Source organism: Saccopteryx bilineata, chromosome 2, assembly GCF_036850765.1.
Source record: "Saccopteryx bilineata isolate mSacBil1 chromosome 2, mSacBil1_pri_phased_curated, whole genome shotgun sequence".
Classification (NCBI taxonomy): Eukaryota; Metazoa; Chordata; class Mammalia; order Chiroptera; family Emballonuridae; genus Saccopteryx; species Saccopteryx bilineata.
In genome coordinates, this window is record NC_089491.1 from 161,342,602 (window position 1) to 161,370,423 (window position 27,822).

At 38.9% G+C, this 27,822-nt stretch overlaps 1 protein-coding gene across 1 annotated transcript in view; it reads left to right on the forward strand.

The window, feature by feature from the left end:
* The window catches only part of RNF17 (ring finger protein 17), a 158,645-nt gene that overhangs the window by 118,032 nt on the left and 12,791 nt on the right, over window positions 1-27,822 (forward strand). Inside the window, exons 24-31 of the mRNA XM_066254842.1 lie at window positions 2,682-2,772; window positions 4,390-4,505; window positions 7,197-7,483; window positions 9,020-9,183; window positions 12,120-12,239; window positions 13,658-13,738; window positions 18,796-18,921; window positions 24,053-24,109. Coding sequence (XP_066110939.1) covers window positions 2,682-2,772; window positions 4,390-4,505; window positions 7,197-7,483; window positions 9,020-9,183; window positions 12,120-12,239; window positions 13,658-13,738; window positions 18,796-18,921; window positions 24,053-24,109 — 1,042 coding nt within the window. The remainder of the gene's footprint in view (window positions 1-2,681; window positions 2,773-4,389; window positions 4,506-7,196; window positions 7,484-9,019; window positions 9,184-12,119; window positions 12,240-13,657; window positions 13,739-18,795; window positions 18,922-24,052; window positions 24,110-27,822) is intronic.

The window sequence follows — 27,822 nt, forward strand, 5'->3', positions numbered from 1 at the left end:
TAAATTCGTGCTCTTTGGGAAGATGTCTGATTCTGGGTCTGGGGCAGGAAATGTACAATATGAGCCTAGAATATCTTGTCATAGCAAAAAGCAAGAAAGCTGTAGAGAAGATTATGGGGATTATGACAAGAGGACTCAGCCAACATGAATAAACTTCCACTGACCAAGGAGGGGACAATTTGAGTATCAGTAGGATAATTATAATGTGTTAAAGTGTTTGATATGTTTAAATCCCTAAGCTTATGAAGTTGTGTTTTTTTTTTAAATCACTGGTTACTCTTAGAGAATTTTAGGGAACCACTTCATTATTCTGAGAACTGCTGAATAAAGGAAATGAGCTCTTGTCTAGCTTTTCCTGTACAATCTGTATTTCAACTTATAGGTGTGGGGTCTTTTTAATTGAATGTATTGGACTGGCCCTGGTTAAAAAAAAATATGAGTTTCAGGTGTACAATTCGACAACGCATCTTTCTTTCACCATGTTGTGTGTTCGCTCCTCCAAGTCAAATCTCCATCCATCACCATTTATCCATCCCATACCCTCTTGTACCGTCTCCCATACACCCACCCCCACTGCAATCACCACACTCTTCAGAGCTTTTTTCTTTTATAGTCTCTGTGCTTTTAAATTTGTTTGAAAATTACCATAATAACTTTTTAAGGTGAATTCACCAGATTTTAAAGAAAATATTCAGATAATCTTTACCTATTAAAAATCTGTAAATAAGATTTGGCTTAAAGAAATACAAAAAAATGGAGTCTGTTCTGAATAGATAATTTTAGAGGAAAATGTTTTATAAAACTCATTATAGCTCTTCATACATCTCAATGTTGACCTGCATTATATGATTTTCCCAGGCTAGAAAAGAGTCACAGGAGCACTTAGCATTGGTTTATATTATCCTCACACTTCTTTTTGAAAAGTAAAGAAGTGGCAAATTCCTGATACTAGGAGACCTTCCTCCATTGATAAATCCATAGCAATAAAGCCATAGTGCATTTGTATCAAAAATTATAGAAGCTTAGACTTGGAATTCAAGTCTTAGAGGCATCATGACAGTAATTTCTTTTGTACCAGTCCTAGTAAATGGATATTTAAGACCTGCTTGAAAACCTTGGGGCTGTCAAGCATATTCCTCAAGGGAGCTTGTCTATTAGGTAGCTCCCGTGGCTAGTATCACATCACACTTCCTTGAGTTGGTCTCATGTGTTTCACACATCTTCATTTTGCCTCAGCACAAACGTCCGACTCTTCTAACCATCAGGTATAGAAAAGTCGATATCACGTTCCACTAGGATTTATTTATTATTTAGGCTACTACAGTTTTATCAATCCTAAAATAACATGATTTCTAGCTTTTATCCCCCCTGCTTGTCTTCTCTAAATGTTTTTCAGTTTAAGTTGGAAGAATTATTTGTTATAGTCTGAGCATATCTCACCAGAACTATAAATGTAATTCTCTTCATTACTTCTGTGTGTTTATATTTGTATTTTGTGGAGGTGAGTTGGGTTGAATTTCTTAAGCAGTTTTCATTGAATTTGCATTGAGCTTCTGATTAGTCAAAAGCCCAGTGATCTGAGCTGTAATTCCATTCAACTTTGTTTTACTATACAATGATGGTACTTCAATCTCTATCCATTTGTTGACTCTATCAGAATTATGCTTCATCTACCATGAAGAAGGAGCTGGTGTCTGCTAAAACAAGTCAGAGTTTATAGCCAAAGACCCAGCACTGACCTGGAGGACAGGACAGGCCTTACTGTCCTTACATGGGCTTTCCACTTAGAAGGGCTTCCATAGGTGTTACACTTGCTCTTCTTTGCTGGAACTTATTAGGCAACTATAGCTTTTTATACACTTACATCGTTGAATTTTTTCCCCACCAAAATACAGAATGCTACATTTATTCCTGTTAGATTTCATCTAATCAGTTTTGCAATGTAGAAGCATGTCTCTGTCAGAGTGTGTAATTTACAGTTGTGGGCCAAATTCAAGTAACATGCACCATGTATCTGGCCTACAGAAAGTTTTTTAAATTTTGAACCATTAACGTTTTCCTAAAACCCATTAGGTGTCACATAGACATTTGACAAAAATCTTCTATTGACAAAAATCAGAATATGTAGTCACTGGAGTAACAGGGTTGCCAAAAACTAATTGACTTTCCCTTGAGAGGTTCAAAAGAATCATTAGGTATTGCTAGCTAAGTCTTAGTTACTATTCACCATGGGATATGAAATGTAATCTCACATAGGGAAGCAGCTCCATCTTTAATTAAGCCTGTGGGTAGATGATTTCCTGTTGCTTTGGTGTCTACCTGCAGTTATCTATCATGCAGAGAAGTTTATAGTTTGAGATTGTCTCATATTTTCTTCCTCGTGGGAAGTAAATTCATCTAACCAGGTGCTGTTATTTGGCTGAAAGATATATACATACACACATATATATGTACATTTTTCAGATATGAGCACAAGTAGGAATAATACAAATCTTTTGACAAATAAAGTTAAAAGACCCCTTCAACATTATTATAAAAACCTTAATGAACCATTTCAAGTTATAGGTTTATCCAGCCTCTTTATGTAGTTGATTCAAATATGTATGTGTATGGTGATTATTTTATTTTTCCATGTCCTTTGCTGTTTGTTATAAAACAAATTGTCATTGTCTTTGTTTTAGACCAACTGGTGGAAGTAACAAATGGACAGCAACAGCTTGTGACTGTCTTTCATTGTACTTAACTGGAGCTGTAGCAACTATAGTCTTACAGGTTTGCAGTGGGGTTTTCATAGATATATACTAATTTTTTCATTGATTTTTTTACAATTCCATTATTTTCTTGTTGACAAAATAATATCAAAATGATTGTTTTGCAAACTTGTTTGGTCTTATTTCAAGTTATAACACCTGTTTGATAACAGTAATAACATAAATAATCTTAGGAATGAATCAAAACTTTCTGAAGTAATATTCTTGAGTTGATCATTTGCATAAAACAAATCATGAATGCTAGGGTGCATTTCTGAAGCCTTTTGATATCTTTCAGACTGGAACCCTAGTTGGGCTTCTAACGAAGTCATATTAACTGTGTCATAAAAGTGTGTGTGTGAGTATGGATTTGAGAGGAGAATATATATAGGATATATCTTTCAAAACATTTAAAAGTATTTTTTCCCTTTTTTCATTTCTTAATCTTTTCTATTTATTAAATTTGCTGACACTGGTTAACAAAATTATACAAGTTTCAGGTGCGCGATTCTACAACACATCATCTGTCCACTGTATTGTGTGTTCACCATCCCAAGTTAAGTCTCCATCCATCAACATTTATTCCCTTACACCCTTCTCCACTTCCCTTATTCCCCACTTTTGTCATTATAATATATTTTATCTCATTAATAATTAGAATTTTCATTTTCTCTCTCTCTCTCTTTTTTTTTTTTTTTTAGAGAGAGAGGCTGGGGGAAAGAGAGAGAGACAGGAACATCAAGCTGTTCCTGTATGTGTCCTGATCAGGGAATCAAACCGGCAACCTTTGTGCTCCGGGATGATGCTCTAAACCAACCAAGCTATCCAGCCAGGACATAATTTTTATTGATTTTTACAGAGACAGAGAGAGGAAGGGAGAAAGACAGAAGGGGGAAGGAAAGCATCTATCTATTGTTCCACTTAGTCACACATTCTTTGGTTGCTTCCTGTGTGTGCCCTAATGGGGAATTGAACCCACAACCTTGTCGTTTTGGGACAACGCTTTTAACCAACTGAGCTAACTGGCCAGAGCCAATTAGGATTTTTTTTGTATAAGTAATATTTCCATGTTACTTTTGTCTTCCTATTTGTACTTTCTTCACTTTTATAATTTGTATGAAACAATATGTTTCATAGTTCTTTCTTTTGATTTTTGTAGGACAAAAGGCACACTTGGAAAAATATATTTTGATATATAATTTGCCGAGTTTAGAAGAGTAGAGAACTTGTAACTGATGGTGTATCCCTCCCTCCCCTCTTTCTGGCGTGAAAAATAAAAGTTTTTAAATCTGCTTACTCCACTCTACTTTGTAAGTTTCACCTTGACAGTGAGGCCTCCCTGCCACATCTCACAGGCTACTGTCTATCCCTGTTGGCTCTCTTCCGGGTTGTTTTCTCTCTGATAAGGTCATAGACCAAAAATTACTTGGCTGGGAATTTTTTTTTTTTTTTTTGGTTTGGAGATGTGTGGAGGAAATGCCCTTGAAACATATATTGTGAGATTATAGATTCTATAATCTTCATACAACATCAAGGTGGTTAACTCTTGCAGACCGGCAGCAGTCCTAGCAGTTAAAAACCACTGGTGTAGAAGGTTTTATTTTTGTGTCTCACATATACCCTGCTCTTAAACCACCAGGAAAACAACACGACATGGCCATTACCTGTGAAAATTTTCTGCAGAGATGAAAAAGGAGAGCATGTTGATGTCTCTAAATATTTGATTAAAAAGGGTTTGGCTTTGAGAGAAAGGAGGTATGGACTTTCTAATTTATATTTATATGTATACACGTACACACACACATAGATACACACACATTAGTTTGTGTTGGAGGCTTCTTATTTGCCTGTGTGCTTTCAAACCTGAATTGCATCTTGTTTGCTCTTAAAAATGATTTACAAACTAATCCTCAGGAGCCAGCTCAGAAACAAATTCCTTCAGGGTTGCCGATTCCTTTATTCCAGGGGTCCCCAAACTTTTTACACAGGGGGCCAGTTCACTGTCCCTCAGACCATTGGAGGGCCAGACTATAAAAAAAACTATGAACAAATCCCTATGCACACTGCACATATCTTATTTTAAAGTAAAAAAACAAAACAGGAACAAATACAATATTTAAAGTAAAGAACAAGTAAATTTAAATCAATAAACTGACCAGTATTTCAATGGGAACTACGGGCCTGCTTTTGGCTAATGAGATGGTCAATGTCAGGTTCCATATTTGTCACTGCTAGATGTAACAAGTGATATGACGTGCTTCCAGAGTCGTGAGACGTGCATCCCACGTCACTGGAAGTAGTACTGTATGTGAGCGATGCCATGCTTTGCGTCTCTCACTGACCACCAATGAAAGAGGTACCCCTTCCGGAAGTGCGGCGGGAGCCGGATAAATGGCCTCAAGGGGGCCGGGGGCCGGGCCTTAGTTTGGGGACCCCTGCTTTATTCAGTCCCATCAGCTCTTGCATATTTAAACCCCTCTTTAAACTAACTGACATGCTTGCTTCTCTACTTTTCCTTTTGCTTTAGCATTTACACTCCAAACCAAAGGAAAGGAGATGGGGGGAGGTTGGTATAGTGGGTACCAGATCAGTGCCCTTTGGCCTCATTTGCTTAGACAGAAGTGTTTTGACTCTATGTTGACAATTCTGGTAGGTATACACCAAAAATGTGTTTTTGTGAAACAAAATTGAATGATATTTACATGTTAAGATCCTTTCAGGTACTATTTTCAGGGTGTTGAGTACTTTTGGTCCATAGGGAGAAGGATCAGGATGTGGCAGTAACCCTAGCTTCCTCCTTCTCTTCTGCTAGATGTAGAGGACCATGGGCATCACTGACACAGGTTTTAAGTAGCCACCTTTTACCATGTGCGGCCATATCTCCCTCTCTCTCTCTCTCTATTTTTTTTAAATCTTACATTATTATATCTTCTTTATTTGGACCTGGACCCCAGTCCTGATGAAGTAGAAGGAGAATGAGAAATCAGAAACAAAATGGGTCATGAGCTGGTTAGCCAGACCTAGTGGGTGCTGAGCTAATGCTGGGCAGTGGCCTGCTGCTGCCTCTGCATCTGCATCTGTAGTCCCCTGTGTGTCTCTCTTCCAGTTCATTGGCTTTAATTTTTATTAATTTTAATGGGGTGACATAAATAAATCAGAGTACATATGTTCAAAGAAAACATGTCCAGGTTATCTTGTCATTCAATTATGTTGCATACCCATCACCCAAAGTCAGAGCAATTCCTGAGCAAAGAAATGTTTAATTGAATAATGTCAGGCAAGCTAATACCACTGCTTTTATGTCACGGAAAGTACCAGCTGTTCTCCAGGCTGGGGACTATGAGGGAGCCATGGGAGGTGAGAAATAAAAGAAAATCAGGAAAATTGAAGAAATAAAAATATGCTGTAATTCTGCTAAAATAAGCAATGCTAATATTTCCTTCTAGTTTTCTTTTTCTTTTTTTTTTTTTTTGTAGGCATACATTTTTTATAATTGGCAGGAAATAAAATTATGAGTGATTATAGCATGTTACTACTAACATTTAATATCTGAGTAGTACCATATTTTTTAAGGGACTCGGAGTATCTTTGTGTTATTTCATGAATAGCGATAACTTGCCACATGTATATGTGGACTAAATTATAATCAATGTGAAGGTGTTGTATTTCCCAATGACATCTAGTTGATTGTAGTATACTTGAGATATGAGATTTTAAGAGAATCACATGTAAATATGATATTATAAAACATTTAATTGAAATCATATTCCTTTTTTATCAAGCTCATTCACAATTTAAAATAATTTTTATTATAACTTAAATTATGCTCCTTTTCATATAACAAATTAGATTAGTGTATCTAAACCAGTGATTTTCAACCTTTCTACACATGAGGACTGGTAACTTAGCCAGCCAGAAATGGAAGCACACAACAGATAGTTTTATCTTACTGCATATAACAAGTGCAACACAGTACAAGCTAGTGCTTAATTTCGGAACTCCACATGTACGATGCACAGATGACTGAATACAACATAGTTTGTTTGAATGCTTTTTGTGTATTGCACATGATTTGTAAACGCTCTGCATGATGCAAAAGATTGTTCGAACAAGACTACAAGTTCTAGGGAAATCTAAGACAACCTCAGTAGTATTTTCATCGATGATACAGACTGGTAAGTGGCAGTCATCCTGAGCCTAAATGAATTCGACTGAGATCATTGGGTCTGTAATCGTCCTACAACATTGGGTGATTCACTTTTTCATGGACAGGCATAAAATTTCTGGCAGACTGGCACTGGTCCGCAGACCAACAGTTGAAAACACCGTCCTAGACTATAGCAAGTATTTTAAATGTCAAGTATATTAAAAGGATTCTGTTTATATTGTTTTCTCCAGAATTTTTTATTGCTCATATTTAGATGTATTCTTTTTTGGATGTTACAGAATTAATAAGTCAGATGACAGCCATTCGTTATCTGAGAAGTCTCTGGAAATCCCCCTGAAGCAAGAAGATTCACTGCTTACTAAATGTATTAAAATTAACTTTGACCCTGACAAAAAAGCTGCTATTATCAGTAAACACAAGGTGTCTGAATTTAAGGAGAAAATTCTAGAACCAAGAACCCCTGGATGCTATAAACCACCAGTTATTCCTAAGATGAAAGTATTTGAGGCAGTAGTCAGCTTCATTGGTGATGATGGAACTATATTTGTAGTGCCTAAATTGTCAGGTAAGATCTTTTACGTATGTAGGATGAGTCAGTATAAGGCCTAGCTAACAGCTCACTCTCCAGTAAGATAAGATGTGGATTGAAATACTTTGGACAATATTTATCCTCTTCCAACCTTGTGAGGGTTAAATGAAATAATGCAAGCAAAGTGCTTTTCACAGTGCCTAGCACGTAACACCATTTATTGAGACTTTGGAAATAGACGTTAGGCCTAAGATAAGCATGGGGTTTCCACATGTTATAGGCAGTACTTCTTTTGTATTAGGCACTTAAACAAGTTGGGAGCCTCTCTAAGAAAAAAGAATACAAAAGTTTATATTTATTTAGAATGAGAAAAGAAATCACTACAAATGACTGAGGTCCAGAATCCTTTGAAAATATTCTGAGGTCTCATCAGACTTACAAATTCTTCCTTTCTGCAACCTGAGTGTGTCTAGAATATTCTGTATCTCCCGGCAGCTCTAGTACTCAGAGAACTAAGCTCCCTTAGCTCCATAATAGGTCCACCTATGGATGAGGGGATAGTAGCTATGAATTTGCTGAAATTTTTGTCTCATTTGTTGATCTCCTAAATATTATTTTTTAATTTGCAAAACCAAATTTGTGTAGTTGGCTGAACTAAGAAACCCTCTAACAGGGGTCCCCAAACTTTTTACACAGGAGGCCAGTTCACTGTCCCTCAGACGGTTGGAGGGCCACCACATACAGTGCTCCTCTCATTGACCATCAATGAGGAGGTGCCCCTTCCGGAAGTGTGGCCGGGGCGGATAAATAGCCTCAGGGGGCCGCAGAAGTTTGGGGACGCCTGCAGAAGACATGAGTAGTGTTTGTCTAGCACTAGTACTTAATCCAGACATGTATAAATAGTCATAGCTACACTGCTTGACTGTTATGTGCCAGGCAGAGTGGTACACACCTGACTAATAATGCACTGCAATACTGATCATGTGGGTTGGTGTTATATACCCATTTCACAGAAGGAACAAACTGAGGTTTATGGGTCTAAAGATTGCTCAACTAAAGTGGTAGAACTATTATGGGAACTAACTCCAGAGCTTGTGTTCTATGCCACCAGTTATGGGGATATTTATTTACTGTGGAACTAGTGGGCCAATTAGCAGTAAGTAGCAACATTAGAATTTTAATTTTACATCCCAGCATAATGCTGTATCTAAGCATCAAGTAACACATTACTTGTGTTCTATTTTACTTAGGTGTGCTAACAAAATGACAGCTTAAAGTGGTAGTAGATTAGGCTATCTGGTACATAATTAGAGCTTTTCATGATGCCTGCACTCCCAAAAGAATGCCTGCATTTACAACTAGAGATCAGAATAATTATTTACATGCTGTTAGTCAGTTGTATATTTTGAAACATATAGAAGAAGCTTCTGACTGAATTACATTTTTATTAATGCTCTATGTGAGGGCTGATTTTTAACTCTATAATATCTAAGTGATATTAAAGGTTAGTGATGACTATTTGAAAAGGGTAGGGAATTTTTCTTAAATACTTTCTGTTTTAATTAATTTCAGAATTAGAGCTAAAAAAAATGACGAATGAAATTCAAAGTAATTTAAAATGCCTTGGTCTTTTGGAGCCTTATTCCTGGAAAAGGGGAGATGTGTGTGCAGTGAGAGGATCAGATGCTCTGTGGTACAGAGGCAAGGTAATCGAAGTTATTGGCAGCACCGTCAGGGTGAGTCTCCTATTTTTTGTGACTATTTTAAGACTAAATGTGTTAACATTAAGTGGTCTTTGAATCTAAATGCATGAAAGTTTGATTAAAATACTTTTTTAAGTGAGAGGCAGAGACAGACTCCCACATGCTCCTGACTGGGATCCACCCAGCAAGCCCCCTACCAGGCAATGCTCTGTCTGTCTAGGCCATTGCTCCATTGCTCAGCAACTGAGCTATTTTAGCGCCTGAGGTGAAGCCATAGAACCATCCTCAGTGCCTGGGGCCAACTTAGCTCAAACCATTTGAGCCATGGCTGTAGGAGGGGGGAGACGGGGAGATAGAATAACAGGGGAGGGAGAGGGATGAATGGAGAAGCAGATGGTTGCCTCTCCTGTGTGCCCTGACCAGGAATCGAACCTGGGACTTCCACACACTGGCCAACGCTCTACCGCTGAGCCAACTGGCCAGGGCCTAAAATATGTATCTTTTAATGAATTCAGTCCTGTAGAAATATCAGTCAGATTTAATTACATATTTTTTGTAATAGGAGTTTTTGTTTTTATTTTTAAGTGTATTTACTAACCTGAATAACCAAATCACTATTTCCAGGTAGAGATTGGCCACTGGTACTTTAATGGTACCACTTATTCATCATTGGAAACCGTGTTTGTATACATGATATTAAGTAAAAACAGCTTGTTTTCCTGTACATTACATATTTCCTTAGCAAATTTTTTTATAGCCCAGCTAATATTTGCCCTGTGAGGATAATGGTTACCTTCAGAATACTGAGAGTCCTTGAGTTTCATGTGATATCTTTAGAAAGAGCTGTATACTTTGAAATAATGTGCATATAAAAATACACAGAAAAATACCTCCATTTTTAATAATATATTTATTAAATAAAGCAACTAAATCATAGGCCATTCAGCACTTGGAAATTTCAATTTTAGGAGAGGAGGAAAAAGCCTTTTGTTTTACTTGCACAGGGTATATTATCTATTTGATGATGATATCTAACAATTACATAGCACTTCTAGTTTTTAAGGTTTTTTTTTTACATATGTGCATTCATGTTTCACTACTTGTTTCCAACTTTCATAGATGTAGGTTATTTCCATTTTACTAATAAAATTGAAATTTAGCATCTGATTCCTAAATTTCTGATCTCAGTCTTGAGCTTTTTCTATTAGACTACCGCTTTAGGGTTTCAGTAGAAGTAAAGTGGTTTCAAATTTAGCCTGAGTGTTTACACATATGGATACTTTACAGATTCATGTGTTTCTATGTAAATGAGTCAATTTCTACATACATTTGAATTATTTAGACAACCTCCTTTTAATACAAAAGTGAACTGAAATTTACTTTCACTAGGTTATCATAAGTCATGAACTGTACATATATGGAATGGTGGTGAACTAATATCTATCTCTTTTTTTATTTTTGTTTAATTTATTTCAAAGTATTTTAATACTTTAATCACCACTTTTATTTTCCTGTGGTCATTTTACATTTCAAGTATACACAATAAACTTTTCATTCCTTAACCTGATACCTTCAAAGTTTATACTGTGATCAACATTAAGAAATAAACATTACATGAAACCATACTTTTTTTAAACCTTTTTATTGAATTTGTTGGGGTGACCCTGGTTAACAAAATTATACAGGTATTAGGTGCACAGTTCTACAGCGCATCTCTGTACACTGTATTGTGCATTCCCCATCTCAAGTCAAGTCTCCTTCCATCATCATTAATCCCCCCCCGCCTTTACCCAGCACCCCCGCCCCGGCAATCACCACATTGTCCTTATTGCATGTAATATACTCATATTTGGTATTCAACTCTATTTCATCCTTACAAAAAATTTTTAATTGCAGTTGACATACAATATTATATTAGTTTCAGATGTACCACATAGTAGCAAGATATTTATATAATCTACAAAGTGTTCCTCCTGATAAGCCTAGTACCCACCAATAACTCGGTTATTACAGTGTTATTGACTACATTCCCTGTACTGCCATCCCTGTGATCTGTTCCATTTTTAAAATGCTGGTTTCCAGACAGCCCAGGAAAAAAGCATGGCATAGAGAGGTTCCCAGACTTTGAGACTGTTTGAGAGATACTCCAGTACTAATGTAAATCAGTATTCCTAAGATATTTTAAAAAAACAAAACAAAATTTTAAAATTATCCTAAAAATGGGTTATTCTCAAGAAATTTATAAATCTAATAAGATCCAATTGTTGTTATTTTAAAGCTCTGGTTTATGTGTAAGAAAACCTTTTGACAATGTTTAATACACTACAGGATAGGGGAATATGATGTTTCTTTATTCTGAAGATCTTTCAAATCCAGATTTAGATATCTTTTAAAGATGTCCCCTTTTTTATTTTTGAGACCCAGGAATTTCTTGTCTCTTAGTTGGTTTATTTGGGGGGGGGGGGGGTTGTTTGTTTTTTTCCTTTTATTATTATGCCTTCTTTTTTTATTAATTTAAATGGGGTGACATTGATAAATCAGGGTACATATGTTTAGAGAAAACATCACCAGGTTATTTTGACATTTGATTATATTGCATGCCCATCACCCAAAGTCAAATTGTCTTCTGTCACCTTCTATCTGGTTTTCTTTGTGCTTCTCTCCTCCCCAACCCCCTCTCTCTCCTTCCTCCCCCACCCTCAGTAACCACCACACTCTTATTCATGTCTCTGAGTCTCATTTTTATGTCCCACCTATGCATGGAATCATATAGTTCTTAGTTTTTTCTGATTTACTTATTCCACTCAGTATAATGTTATCAAGGTCCATCCATGTTGTAAATGATCCGATGTCATCATTTCTTATGGCTGAGTAGTATTCCATAGTGTATATGTACCACATCTTCTTTATGCAGTCCCTTAGTTTTTAATAGTAAATTTTAATTATAAATTGCATTTGTCCTGCTTCAGGTACAATATTTAGATCATGGGCTCACTGAGGAGATCCTGCAGTGTCATCTCTACCCTATTTTGCTGTATCCTGACACACCCCAGTTTTGTATTCCTTGTCAGCTCTATCATACCATACCTGTGAGTAAACAGTAATTCGTAGAATGATTAATTTTAAATAGCTTTTTATTAACAATTATTTTTTAGGATTAGAATGCAAAATGAAATCCCTTTCAGTTGCAACAAAAATAATAAGATGACCTGTGGTGGCGCAGTGGATAAAGCATCGACCTGGAAATGCTGAGGTCGCCGGTTCGAAACCCTGGGCTTGCCTGGTCAAGGCACATATGGGAGTTGATGCTTCCAGCTCCTCCCCCTTCTCTCTCCTGTCTCTCTCCTCTCTAAAAATGAATAAATAAAAATAAAATAAAAAAAAAATAATAAGATACTTAGAAATAAGTTTAATATAATAGCTGAAGGGCCTTTATGATGAAAACAACAGAATTACACTGAAGGATATAAAAAACATCTGAATAAATGAACAAACATGTCTTCGTAGATGTGAAGGCATAAGCTTATAAAAATAGTATTCTTTCACCAAATTAAATTGTAATAGATGTGAAGCTGGGAATAAGGTAAAGGAATGTATGTTAATTATCTCTGCTGAGTAACCAATAAGCCGAAACTTCTTCACTCTCATACAGTTTCTGTGGTCCGGGGTTAGGAGCTATTTCTTGGTTGTTTGGCTCAGGGCTTCCAGTAGTTCTACAGTCAGGATGCCACCAGAGGTTCATTAGTCCCAGGGACAGTGACTTCCTGGCGTGGCTCAGCAGGGAGCAGGGGCCCCAGTCCCCAGTTCCTTGCTCTTAACATGTGAAACATAACAAGCACTGCTCCCTAACAACCACACATTGTAGGCATTATAATACATATTGTTCAAGCACCACATTGGCATATTGACCTTTTCAAAAAAGTGTTATGATGCTTTGTTTTTAATGTAGGTCTTTATTTTTAAAGCATAAAGTACTTTAAGAGGGTATGAGGTCAGGAAGCTCAGACACTAGTGCAGGGGTCGGGAACCTATGGTTCGCGAGCCAGATGTGGCTCTTTTGATGGCTGCATCTGGCTTGCAGACAAATCTTTAATAAAAAAATAATGTTAAAAATATAAAACCTTCTCATGTATTACAATCCATTCATTTTCTACCACTCATGTTCATAGTTGTGGGTGGCTGGAGCCAATCACAGCTGTCTTCCGGGACAACATCAAATTTTTATTGGATAATGTGTAACATACACGGGTCATTGTATGGCTCTCACAGAATTACATTTTAAAATATGTGGCGTTCATGGCTCTCTCAGCCAAAAAGGTTCCCGACCCCTGCACTAGTGTCTTAAGATCATTTCTATCATATACCTATGATAGTGTCTGAAAGCTGCTTGTGAATTTTGTACTGCTCTCTATGGCATGTGTTTAATGGCTACATTTGTGTATCTTCATTTGCTTCCTAAATTATTTTGTGAAATGTGAAAGAATCTGAGTTCATTTCTCCCAAATAGGTTGGGAATGTCTGGCAACGAGATGCAGTAGAACTCCTTCAGGAACTGCTTTCAAAGAGAGAGGTGGAAATTCACATTATGGTAATTTGTACTTAAAGTATATATTGTTGATTTAAATTGTTTGCCATAAAATGTTAAAGGTAACATAATTTGAGTGATAGTTTTTGTATTTTTCTGAAGTTGGAAACGGGGAGGCAGTCAGACAGACTCCCGCATGCGCCCGACCCAGCACGCCCACCAGGGGGCGATGCTCTGCCCATCTAGGGCATCACTCTGTTGCGACCAGAGCCATTCTAGCGCCTGAGGCAGAGGCCACAGAGCCATCCTCAGCGCCCGGGCCAACTTTGCTCCAATGGAGCCCTGGCTGCGGGAGGGGAAGAGAGAGACAGAGAGGAAGGAGAGGGGGAAGGGTGGAGAAGCAGATGGGCGCTTCTCCTGTGTGCCCCAGCTGGGAATCGAACCCAGGACTCTTGCACACCAGGCCAACACTCTACCACTGAGCCAGCCGGCCAGGGCAAGTGACAGTTTTTTTTTTGTTTTGTTTTGTTGTTTTTTTTTTTAATTTTTTATTTTATTTATTCATTTTAGAGAGGAGACAGAGAGGGACAGAGAGAGACAGAGAGAGAGGAGCTGGAAGCATCAACTCCCATATGTACCTTGACCAGGCAAGCCCAGGGTTTCAAACTAGCGACCTCAGCATTTCCAGGTCGATGCTTTATCCACTGTGCTACCACAGGTCAGGCCGCAAGTGACAGTTTTTATAGTGAAGGATGTTCCTTTGTGAATATAAATTACTCATTAATGTAAAGTTACTGCCTGACCAGGTGGTGGTGCAGTGGATAGAACGTCAGACTGGGACATGGAGCGCCCAGGTTCAAAACCCCAAGGTCACCAGCTTGAGCGTGAGCTCATCTGGCTTGAGCACAGGCTCACCGGCTTCAGTGCGGGGTCTCTGACTTGAAGATGGGATCATAGGCATGACCCCATGGTCACTGGCCTAAGCCCAAGGTCACTGGCTTGAGCAGGGCGTCACTGCATATACGAGAAAGCAATCAATGAACAACTAAAGTGCCACAACAAAGACCTGATGCTGCTTATCTCTCTCCCTTTCTGTCTGTCCCTGTCTCTCTCTCTCTCTCTGTCTGTCTCTGCCTATGTCACAAAGAAAAAAAAAATATATATATATATATATACACACACACACATACATATATATATATAAAGTTACCACTTTGGTTCATAGGCTTATTTTAAATAAACCTAAGTGTGAGCAACTTTTTAGGAACTTTTATCAGCATTAAAGTGAGTAATATGGAAGATTCTTTATTAACAACTTACTTTTTTTAAGACTTTATTCATTTTAGAGAGGAGAGAAAGAGAGAGAGAGAGAGAGAGAGAGAAGGAAGGAGCAGGAACATCAACTCCCATATGTGCTTTGACAAGGCAACCCCAGGGTTTTGAACCGGCGACCTCAGCATTCCAAGTTGACACTTTTATTCACTGCACCACCACAGGTCAGGCCAACAACTTATTTTGATAACAAGGAGCAATATCAAAGAATGAGAAGTTGGTAAAAATGCTGGTGGTTGTTTCCAGGATGGTTCTGCACATGGAATACTATGCTGGGTGCAGGTAAAATCCTATGCTTGAAGACCTCTAGAGCCGGGCATAAGCCTAAATGCTGCACAACTGTAGAGTCATGTGCAGAGAGCCAGCGCCTGTTCACTGGCTCAGTATGTAGGGACTTAGTGACTGTGAGAGCTGAGGTAGTTCTTAAGGAAGATTTAGGAAAGTTCTCCTGATTAGGGGAATGGCGTGTACCGGCAGGCACCAAGAGACAAATGGGCATGCCACATTTTTAAGAAATAATATAATTGTTTGGCTAGAAGAATAGAGGTTTTGTGAGAAAAAGTAGTGGTGAATAGGATTTAAGAAAGAAAGGTGGAGGTCAGTTGGTGCAGCCCTATTGGAAGTTTCTGAGCAGTGAAGTAAGATTAACCTGTAGCTGTGTTTGAGGATTCCAGTAGAAAGATACAAAACTGGAATGAAAGTATGTATTTCTGTATGAAAGCTGTGATAACACACTAATAAAGACCTAATAAGAGCCACAAACTCCCTTGAATGAGAAAGTAGAGAAGCTTTTATTTTAACTTTTTTTTAAGTGAAAGAAGGGGAGATAGTGAGACTGACTCCCACATGCACCCTGACTGGGATCCACCCAGCAACCCCCATCTGTAGCTTATGCTCACATCTGCTGAGCTATCCTCAGTGTCTGAGGTGGCTGCTTGGACCAGCTGAGCTATCATCAGTGCCCAGGCCAATGCTTAAACCAATTGAGTTACTCACTGTCTGCGAGAGGGGAAGAGAGAAAGAAGGGGGAGAGGGAGGGGAAGAGAAGCAGATGGTTGCTTCTCATGAGTGCTGTGACCGGAGCACAAACCCAGTACGTCCAGAGGCAGATTAAGGTTGATTGAGGCCTCAGGCACAGAAGAAAATTTTGGGCCCCCCAAGAAAAGAGGGAAAATAAAAATGCATGTTAACCATATTTTTAAATAAATAAAAAATATTATGTACTATTAATGTTAAAATTGCACATATGAAACAAAACTTGGTGTCATTAGAAAAAAATGTCAAGTTGGGATTTTGCGGAGCCCTTCAGAAGTTGGGACCCAGGGCGTGCGCCTGGTGCTCCCGCTGTTAAATCCACCTCTGAGTACATCTGCATGCTGGGTCAATGTTCTCTCCACTGATCCAACTGGCCAGGGCCTAGAGAAGCTTTTAATGCTGCTTGTGTTACTATCCAGGGCCCCTCTGATTTTTCATAGCCACTATGGGATGTTGCAGAAGTAAGGTCTGCGAAGAAGTATGGAGATTCAGATTGTTTAGTTTATCAAGGTAATTTTCCTTGCTGTTTAGCTTAACCTAGGAGAACAACTTGTAGTACATACAGTAATTCCTCACTTCACACTACTGATAAGTTCTGTAACTTTAAGCAAAATGAAAAGTTACTTTCTTAGGTACCTTTTGTTTTTTTGTTTTTTTGTTTCTGTGACAGAGAGAGGGACAGATAGGGACAGACAGACAGGAAGGGAGAGAAATCAGAAACATCAGTTCTTTGTTGTTGCAGTTAGTTCATTGATTGCTTTCTCATATGTGCCTTGGCCAACGGGCTACAGCAGACTTAGTGACCCCTTGCTCAAGCCAGCAACCTTGGACTCAAGCTGGTGACCTCGGGGTTTCAAACCTGGGTCCTCTGTGTCCCTGTCTGGTCAGGTGGTACCTTTTGGGTTTTTTTTTTAAGTGAAAGGAGGAGAGATAGACTCCCACTGTGACCCACCCAGAAAGCCCCATCTGGGGCCGATGCTTTAGTCAACCAAGCTATTTTTAGCACCTGAGGCTGACAAGCTCTGACCATCCAAGCTATCCTCAGAGCCTGGGGCTACGCTCAAACCAGTTGAGCACTGGCTATGGGAGAGGAAGAGGGAAAGAAGGGGGAGATGGAGGGGAAGAAAAGCAGATGATCACTTCTCTTGTGTGCCCTGACCAAGAATCAAATCCCAGATGTCTGCATACTGGGCCAATGATCTATCCTGTGAGCCAACTGGCCAAGGCCATAGGCATCATATCAGTGTTTTAACTAAAGGATCTGCTATGTACCACATACTGCCTATCAAACCTTCCCTAGGCCTGGAGATACATTGATGGTCTGAGTAGTCAGAAATTCCTGCTTTCATGGAGTTTCTGTTTAGTGGTGGGAAACAAAACCAAAAATGTAGAATAAAAGGTATGTTAGGTAGTGACAGTACTGGGAAGAAAAATAAAGCAGGAAAGGCTGACAGAGGGCTGAGGCCAGGGAGGAAGTCACATTTTAAATGTAGTGGTCAGGTAAGACATCACTGCAAAGAAAAGATTGCAGTAAAAACTTCAGAATGGTGAGAGGACAACCATACAGACACTGGATGAATTGTGCAAAGGACTCTAAGGCAGGAGCATACCTGGAATGTTCAAGGGCCGCCAAGGAGCCTTCATGACTTGAGCAGGAGGAGTCTTATGAGAGCTTTGGTGCCAGGCTGACCTGAGGACCATATGAGGGCTTGAGTAAGGGAATGACATGATCTGAACTTCCATTCTGCTGTTTTCACTCTGCCCTGACAGAAACTGGATAGGAGGAAAAGAAGCAGGGAGCTCTGCTGGCAGGCAGTAACAGAAACTTGGTAGAGACCTGAGTTTCAACTCGGGTAGTAAAGGGGAATGGATGAGACAGAACCTGGTGCTCAGTACCTGGTCATAGCCAGGGACTTGAAGAACCCCTATCGTGACACCTTCTAGACTACTGTTAATCTCTTCCATTTCTGCCACTCTTTTTTCTTTTTCTTTCATTCAGTGAGAGGAGGGGAGGCAGAGAGACAGACTCCCACATGCACCCAGACCAGGATCCACCCAGCAAGCCCACTATGGGGTGATGTTCTGCCCATCTGGGGCATTGCTTCATTGCTCAGCAACGAGCTCTCCTTAAACACATAAGGCAGGGGCCATGGATCCATCCTCAGCGCCCGGGGCCAACTAGCTCCAATCCAGCCATGTCTGCAGGAGGGGAAGAGAGAGAGAAAAGCGAGGGGGGGAGGGGTGGAAAAGCAAATGGGCACTTCTCCTGTGTACCCTTACCAGGAATCGAACCTGGGACATCCACAAGCTGAGCCAACCACAAGCTGGTCAATGCTCTTACCACTGAGCCAACCAGCCAGGGCCCTTTTCTGCCATTCTTGAATTTTTAACTAAACTTCATTTTTTTTTACTCCTAAAAATCACTTTTCTTTCTTCTTCTGCTTGGTATAATTACTAGTGTTATCTAAAGATAAGATGTAGTAAATTATATATAGTAAGCTATTTTCTAGTAAGTATAAAACTCTTTACCTTGTTGGCATGTAAGTATATTTTACAAAAAATAAAATAATATAATTAACGGCCTCATAACCTGCCAAAATGCCATGAAGAAAATTTTATGAGATGAGTCATTAGTCAAACTGATAATGCTATGATTTTCAGAAATCTAATTTCATTTTTGTTGACTATAAAATTTTAATCTTCCAGCCAACTTTATTTTTATAGTAACGATCTTTTTTATTGAATTTAAATAGGAATTACCTGAAAATCCATGGGAAAAATTATCTGTTCATCTCTATTTTGATGGAATGTCACTTTCTTATTTTATGGCACACCACAAATATTGTACTTTTGAACACTCTGAGGAGATAGTGAAAGAAGTAAGTGAACTACTTTTCTATAAAAATCTAAATTATAGAAAAACAATTTCTGGTTAAAATGTTCTTTATTGTCTTGTGCCTCAAGTCTTCAGTATGGTTCTACATGATACGTTGAGAGATTAGAGAATTTGTAAATTTTTTATTGAGAAAGTAATACTGTACATCAGTGGCTTTCAACCTTTTTTACACTTGAGGACCAGTAAAAATAGAATTATTTCAGGGACCACTAAGGCAGAGATAAAAACCATTATTAATATTTTGTGCATTATCTTTTAATTATAATACTATAAAATAAAAAGGCTCTAGAATAACCAAACAGTAAAATATATTTTTTTTTTTAATACAATACTACTGAAATTTCTAGAGAGCAATATTTAATTCAAGTAAAGCTAGTGTGAAACCCGCTGTTGCTTCTTTGCAACAACACTTGGCACCCGAGCCTGCAGTTTTGTTTCTGAGAGACGAAGCGCTGCAGTGACTTCCATCCCATTTCTCTGTTTGGTTTTTATTAGTAATGGGGCTGAGAAAGTCTCCTCACTTAAGTAGGCAGTAGAAGATATGACTGAATATTTGATAGCTTTGTAACTAAAAAATGGACAGTCTTCTTCAGTGATATTCAAAACTGTGGCAATGATTGCATTTTATGTTTGGACACCAGAGTTACATCAAAAGATAAATCTATTTTCCTTTATCAGAATGATTAAGTGAGCAGGAGTTGATACCTTCCATGAGTAGGTCAATCCAGAGGTTACCTTTGTGAGATCCTCATTTTCAGGGTAATAATGGTCAAAGTTTTGAACTAACACTCTTAAATGTATTTATTATATTAAATATCAATTTCCATTTGATGTCTGCAACATTCAAAAAGTCTTGGAAAAGTGGAAACATTTCTGTACCTTCTTCCTGTATATGACCTTCCCAAAGAACAAATTTCCTTTTGAATGCATCTACCTTATTTCTTTTTTGGTGTGTGTGTGTATGTCAGAGACAGAGAGAGGGACAGATAGGGACAGACAGGAAGGGAGAGAGATAAGCACCAATTCTTTGTTGCAGCACCTTAGTTGTTCATTGATTGCTTTCTCATATGTGCCTTGACCGTGAGCTACAGCAGACTGAGTGACCCCTTGCTCAAGCCAGCAACCTGGGGTTCAAGCTGGTGAGCTTTGCTCAAACCAGATGAGCACAAAGCTGGTGACCTTGGGGTTTTGAACCTGGGTCCTCCACATCTCAGTCCGACACTCTATCCACTTTACCACCTCCTGGTCAGGCCATCCACCTTATTTCTTAATGTAGAAATATTTGCATTAAACCCCTGAAGAGAAAAATTTAGTTTGTTGAAGAGGCTAAATATATTCACCATATATGCAAGTTTAGCCATCCATTCTTCATCCAACAAAAGCTCTACTGATGCAGAGTTTTGCTCTTGCACAAACTGTTTCACTTCTCTCAGCTTGAGAAAACTCTTCCTCTTGAGAACCAACTCATTTCCATACAGATAAGGAGATGGTGTTGTGAATTTGTGCTTTCATACAGTGTCGTGAACAGTCTGGAGTTTTAACCTCGACTAAATATCATTAACAATCTTCACTGCGTCCTTCATCACTGTGTTCAATTCAGGGGAAAGTGACTGCAACTAAATACTGCCAGTAAATCATACAGTGTATGGACATTTCTGGGTGTGCACCATCCTTTATTTTCACAATTAACCCTTGAGTGATGTTCAGCCATGCTCACAGCACCATCCGCACACACTCCAATGCACTTTCCCTAATCTGAGCCCTCGGCTTGAAAGTACTCATTAAGAGTATTGAATATCTCTGAACTAGTGATCTGACCAGGTAGATCAAGAAAACAGAGTAGTTCTTCCCTAAAGTCTTTGTCATCAATATACCTCACAAAGCAAAGTAGAATAGCATGGTTACATCAGTTGACTCATCAAGTTGAATGACAGAACATTTTGATTTCCCCTCTACAACTTGCTCTTCAATATCGTTGGCCATATCAACAATTCTTCCTGAACAGTATTGTCCAAAAGCAGTATAGCCTCAAGTTTTTGTATGGCTTGAGGACCCAAAATTTCCCAAGTGACATCTAAGATGCAAAGCTTTACTAATTCTTTACCAGTAGTGAACATTTTTTTTTCATTTTTTATATTCAAAGGGCAGCTAAATAAGACACTGGAAGCAACGATTTGTCACTAGTCATCATTTTCTTCATTTGAAATTTCTGGCTTTTCATTTGGTTGTGTAATCTTTCAAAAAAAACCAGTGGCTTCTCAGTAAGATCGCTGTGCTTCAAATGCAAATGACAATAAGATTGGAAGGTTTTGTTGCATCATTTGACAGAATTTCATAACACTCCACACATGGGCTATGGCAGTAGTTGGCAAACCACGGCTAATGAACTACATGTGGTTCTTTGGCCCCTTGAGCATGGCTTTTTCACAAAATACCACGTGCAGGCGCCACCTCAGTAAGGAATGTACCTACCTATATAGTTTAAGTTTAAAAAATTTGGCTCTCAAAAGAAATTTCAATCGTTGTACTGTTGATATTTGGCTCTGTTGACTAATGAGTTTGCCGACCACTGGGCTATGGCAATAATTCACTACCAGGTGCTATAGTGAAACTAAGTTTTAAGTACTCCTTATTGTACTGCCTAACAAAGTTTCCCTTTCTATTTTTGGTTTCTGTTGCACCTTCCAAGTCATCAGCACATTTTATTTTCACTGTTTCTTTTAAACTTGAAGCACTAACACTTGGTTTATTTTCAGTGTCATCACTACTTTTCCTTTGACCATTGTTTTTGCTTTTGAAAAATTAAAAAATGTTTGTTTGTTTTTCTTTCCATTTTGTAGGGGTTAAAATTTACAGTACAATGACACTAAAACACACAATAATTTCCTTGCAAACAGTATGGACATATTCTGAACAGGCGAGTACGTGCATGACTATTTGCACAAGTATGAAATATTGATAAAAATGTACTACTGACTAGGGATGGGGCCAGAAATGGGAACACACAACAGATAAAAGTTTTATCATACTGCACATGATAGTGCATTATGGTACAAGCTGGTACTTGATTTTCTTTTTTTTTTTATTCAATGAGGAGGGGAGGCGGAGACAGATTCCCACACAGACCCCAACTGGGATCCACCCAGCAAGCCCATGAGAGGGTGATGCTCTGCCCATCCGGGACTTGCTCCATTTCTTAGCAAACAAGCTCTTCTTGGCACCTAAGGCGGAGGCCATGGATCCATCCTCAGTGCCTGGGACCAACAACACTCCAATCGAGGAGGGGAGTGAGAGAGAAGTGACAGTGGGAGGGGTGGAAAAGCAGATGGTCACTTCTGCTGTGTGCCCTGACTGGAAATTGAACACCGGACATTCACACATCGGGCCAACGCTCTACCACTGAGCCAATGGGCCAAGGCCAATAATTGATTTCCGAACGCCACACATACGATGCATTAGTACACTTCGTAAGTTTGTCCAAACACTATTTGTACAAGCATGAAAAAAATGAATTACAGAGAGAGTGTGGGAGTGAGAGCCTGTGCATAACCTAGCTGGCCGGAAATGGAAACACACAAATAAAGTTGTATCTTGAAGCTCATAACTGCAGCATGGTACGAGCTGGTGGTTGATTTCCAAATCTCCATATGTATGATGTACTGAATATTACATAAGTTTGTCCAAATACTGTCTATTGGGCATGATTTGTAAATGCTTTGCATGATGCAAAAGGTTGTTGCAGTAAGCCTACAAGTTCCAAAGATACATAAGACAATATCAGTAGTAGTTTTCATCAGTGATACAGGCTGATAAGTGGCAGTCACCCTGAGCATAAAAGAATTAGACTAAGTTTATTGGATCTATAATCTTCATACAACATCAGGGTGGTTAATTCTTTCACGGACCAGCACAAAATTTCTGGCAGATCACCAGTCCACAGAGGGCAGTTGGAAAACACTGCTCTCTATCATGCTTATATGTGTGTCCTACAAAAGACTAATTGCATTAATATTCAGTTAATATGACTGGCCTATGGTGGTACAGTGGATGGAGCATCGATCTGGAGCTCTGAGGTCACCAGTTCAAAACCCTGGGCTTGCCCTTTCGAGGCACATAAAACAAGCAAGCAATGAACAACTAAAGTGAAGCCACAATGAGTTGATACTTCTCACTGCCCCCTCCTCTATCTGTAAAATCAATCAATAAAATATTTTTTAAAGATTCATTTAATGTTTCTGTACCTTCTCACCTAGTGAGAAGCCCATGTGTTAGCCAGTGTTGTTTGGTGATACAGATGTAAGTAATAAAATCTGAATAGAATTCACTACTATAAGGGGATCCCAGGTAAAATGTTTTCCTTTCATTTGGCATCATACCATTTCCCCCATTTTACCTGCTTACAGGAAGCTCAGAGCCAGTTTCATGCTTAGCTTCAATAATAGCCCAGTCTAGTTGCTTGCTGCTTCTGTTTTTAATATATAAAAAAAAAAGTGATTAGCCTGTTATAGATATGGTTTCACATTCAAGCTGCCATTAAGTACTTTCTAGAAATAGGATATTCATCATAAATAACATTTTATATGGCAAGATATTTTTATTTCTAGACTTAAGAGTTCACTCATTAGTTTTTTCGAATGTTCAGTTTAATAAAGAAAACTGCTTCTCAAATATGTACAGACTGTAATCCTGCTTAACTTTAGACATGTAATCCTCACTGCCAGCTTTTTCTCAGGAGACAGGTGTTTACACTGCATGTTTGTGATCCCTGTGTGTTTGTGTAAAAGGTGTTTCATGTGCTAAACAGGTTTTATAAAGATTATTTAGTCTCGTATTGCTCCTCAATGTTAACATTTAAAAGGAAAGGTAAGACCTCCCACACTCTTACGATAAACTAATTACAGTTGACATGTCTTTAGCATAACTTGAGGATTTTTACTGTTGCAATATTCAGATTACTCAGAACATTAGATTTTCCCATAGTTATTCTGAAATAACTATTGTAAATACCAACAAGAACATGCACCCAGTTTTTATGGGAATGAAATATGAAAATGACTGAAAATGGTAATACATAATTAAAGATGGTTTTATTCATTAATAATACTGTATTTCAGAAACCAACAGATTACAGTAAAAAGTATGAAGAGGAAATATGGGAAATAAGGTTTGAGGTAAGTTTCAATCCAAATATTTTGGAATCTTCAGACACTTTATCAATACAAAGGATATGATACAAAGTTAGGAAGTATTTTCTTTAGTATCAGCCACATTGAGAAATAATTTACATATATAATTCAACTTCTTTTTTAAGGTGAGAGGAAGGGAGATAGTGAGACAGACTCCCAAATGTGCCCCAACTGGGATCCACATGGCAATTCTTGTCTGGGGTCAATGCCTGAACCAACCAAGTCACTGACTGTGGGAAGGGAAGAGGGAGAGAAGGGGGGAGAATCAGTCACTTCTCTTGTGTGCCCTGACCAGGAATCAAACCCAGGATGTCTGCGTGGCAGGCCAATGCTCTATCTTCTGAGCCAACTGGCCAGGGCCATAACTCAGCTTCTGGTGTATAATTCAGTAATTTTTAATATATACACAGAGTTCTGCAGTCATCATGACTAATTCCATATTTCATCACCCCAAAAAGAAACCTCACCAACATCTTCATTTGAAGATTCATTTTTTTTTTCTTTGTATTTTTCTGAAGCTGGAAATGGGGAGAGACAGTCAGACAGACTCCCGCATGCGCCCGACCGGGATCCACCCGGCACGCCCACCAGGGGCTGATGCTCTGCCCACCAGGGGGCGATGCTCTGCCCCTCCGGGGCGTCACTCTGCAGCGACCAGAGCCACTCTAGCGACTGGGGCAGAGGCCAAGGAGCCATCCCCAGCGCCCAGGCCATCTTGGCTCCAATGGAGCCTTGGCTGCGGGAGGGGAAGAGAGAGACAGAGAGGAAGGAGGGGGGGGTGGAGAAGCAAAATGGGCACTTCTCCTATGTGCCAAATGTCTGAATAATATTTCATTGTGTTCATAGGCACATTTTGTTTTCCCATTAAGCTGTTGATGGACACTTGGGTCGTTTCCACCTACAGTATTTGCAATTGTGAATAAAGCTACTATGAACATTTGTGTACAAGCTTTTTGGTGGATGTCTGTCTTATTTTCACTTCTTCTGGGTATGGACTTAAGAGTGGAATTACTGAGTCATATGGTGACTCTGTTTACCATTTTAAGGAACTCTATGAGACTTTTCCCCCTTTTGCAAAGGGGCTGTACCATTTTCCTTTTTTACCAGGAGTGGAATGGACAAGAGTTTCATTCTTTCCATACCCTTACCGGCACTTTGTTTCCTGCCTTTTTCCTAGTCGTCCTAGGGTAGCTGCGAAGTGTGGAGTCTCATTGTGACTTTGATCTCTGTTTACCTGATGATAGGTAATGGTGAGCATCTTTCCATGTGTTCTTTGGCCACTTGTATATTTTCTTTGGAGAAATTTCTGTTCAAATCCTCTGCTTATGATTTAACACCAAGAACAAAGGCAACAAAAACAAAATTAAACAACAGGGACTACGTCAAACTAAAAAACTTTTGCACTGCCGAAGAAAACAACAAAATTAAAAGGCAGCCTACTGAATTGGAGAACATATTTGCAGATCATATGTCTGATAAGTGGCTAATATCCAAAATATAAAAGAGTTCATATAACTCTATAGCCAAAAACAAAATTCCAATTAAGAATGGGCAGAGGACCTGAATAGACTGTTTTTCAAAAAGAGACATACAAAGTATGTCACAGGTATATGAAAAGACCCTCAGCAGTACTAATCATCAGGAAAATGCAAATCAAAACCCCAATGAAATATCATCTCACACCTGTTAGAATGGCTGTTACCAAAAAGACAAGGGACAAGTGTTGGTGAGGATGTGTAGAAAAGGGAACCCTCATGCACTGTTGATGGGACTGAAAATTGGTACAGCTACTATGGAAACCAGTAGGGAGGTTCCTCAAAAAATTACAAATACAACTACCTTATGGTCCAGCAACTAACTGCCCTTCTGAGTCTATATCCAAAGGAAACAAAATCATTACCTTGAAAAGATACCTGTACCACTGTTTACCACAGCATTATTGGCAATAACCAAGACATGGGAAGAACTTGAGTGTCCATTGATAGATAATGGGATATAGAAAATATCACACACATACACACTGTGGGATATTCTTCAAACATAAAAAGGAAAGCCTACCATTGGTGACAACATGGACAGACCTTGAAGTCATTATGCTGTGAAATAAGTCAGAGGAAGACAAATACCACACTATCTCACTTGTACATGGAATCTAAACAACTGAGTTCAGCCTGACCAGTGGTGGTGCAGTGGGAAGAGCATAGGCCTGGCATGCTTGATGTGCCAGGTTCAAAACCCTGAGGTCACCGGCTTGAAGCCCAAGACCGCTGGCTTGAGTCCAGGATCACTGGCTCGGCTGGAGCCTCTCTTCCACCGCTGTCAAGGCACGTATGAGAAGCAATCAATGAACAACTAAAGTGACAACTACAAGTTGAAGCTTCTCATCTCCCTCTCCCTTTCTCTCCTCCCACCCCCATCTCTCTCCCTCGGGGTGCACACACTAAAAAAGGAAAATAAAGAAACTGAGCTCATAGCTATGGAGAAAAGATTGGCTGTTGCCAGAAATGGGGGGTTAGAGGTCAGGAAATTTGGTGAAGATGGTCAAAATGTACAAACAGTCATAAGATAGTTAATTTCCTGGGGCTGTAATGTGCAGCGTGGTGACTAGTTAACAATGCTATATTTGTATATTTGATAGTTGCCAAGGGAATAAATTTTAAATGTCTCACTGGAAAAAATAGTTTTTCTAACTATGTGAGGCAGTTGACATTGTGGTGAGCATTTCAGAGTATGCACCTATATCAATTCCTTATGTTATATACCTTGGACTAATACAAGGTTAATATCAATTATATCAGTAAAACTGGGGGAGAGATTTAAAAAGAATGAAAGAACATCCTCCTTGCCATTTTAGCTGGTGACCTCCAGTTTGTCGACCCTATAATGTCTTGTGTTTTTATTGTGTAAGAGTTCTCTATATAGTCTATATACAAGTTCCTTAACAGATATGGGCTTTGCAAATATTTTCTCCCATTCTGGGGTTGTCTTTTCACTTTCTTGATGGTGTTTATGGAAACACTAGAGTTTTTAGTTGTAATGAGTCCAATTTATGTTTTTTAGTTTGTCACTTGTGCTTTTTGGTGCAAGAAATAAAGAGTTTTAATAAATAAAAGTTTTCTCATTTATATGTAGAACTTGATCCCCTTATGATAAAAATATCATGTGGTTGGTGTAATTTGTAACAATTCAGTAAAATTCAGCAGTAAGGGAGTCACTTTTGCTCAGCTCTGCTAAATGCTTCAGACATGTTTTGTCACCAATTTGGAAATGTTGAATAGTAATACATTAATCTACAAATTTTAATGGGATGATTTTACTTCTTATGCTAATTACTATATTCAAGAATGTTTTGCCTGACCAGGCGGTGGCGCAGTGGATGGAGCATCGGACTGGGATGTGGAGGACCCAGGTTCGAGACGCCGAGGTCACCAGCTTGAGCACAGCTCACCTGGTTTGAGCAAGGCTCACCAGCTTGTACCCAAGGTCGCTGGCTCGAGCAAGGGGTTACTTGGTCTGCTGTAGCCCCACGGTCAAGGCACATATGAGAAAGCAATCAATGAACAACTAAGGTGTCACAATGAAAAACTAATGATTGATGCTTCTCATCCCTCTCCATTCCTGTCTGTCTGTCCCTGTCTGTGTAAATTTTTTTTTAACAGAGACAGAGAGAGAGTCAGAGAGAAGGATAGATTAAAAAA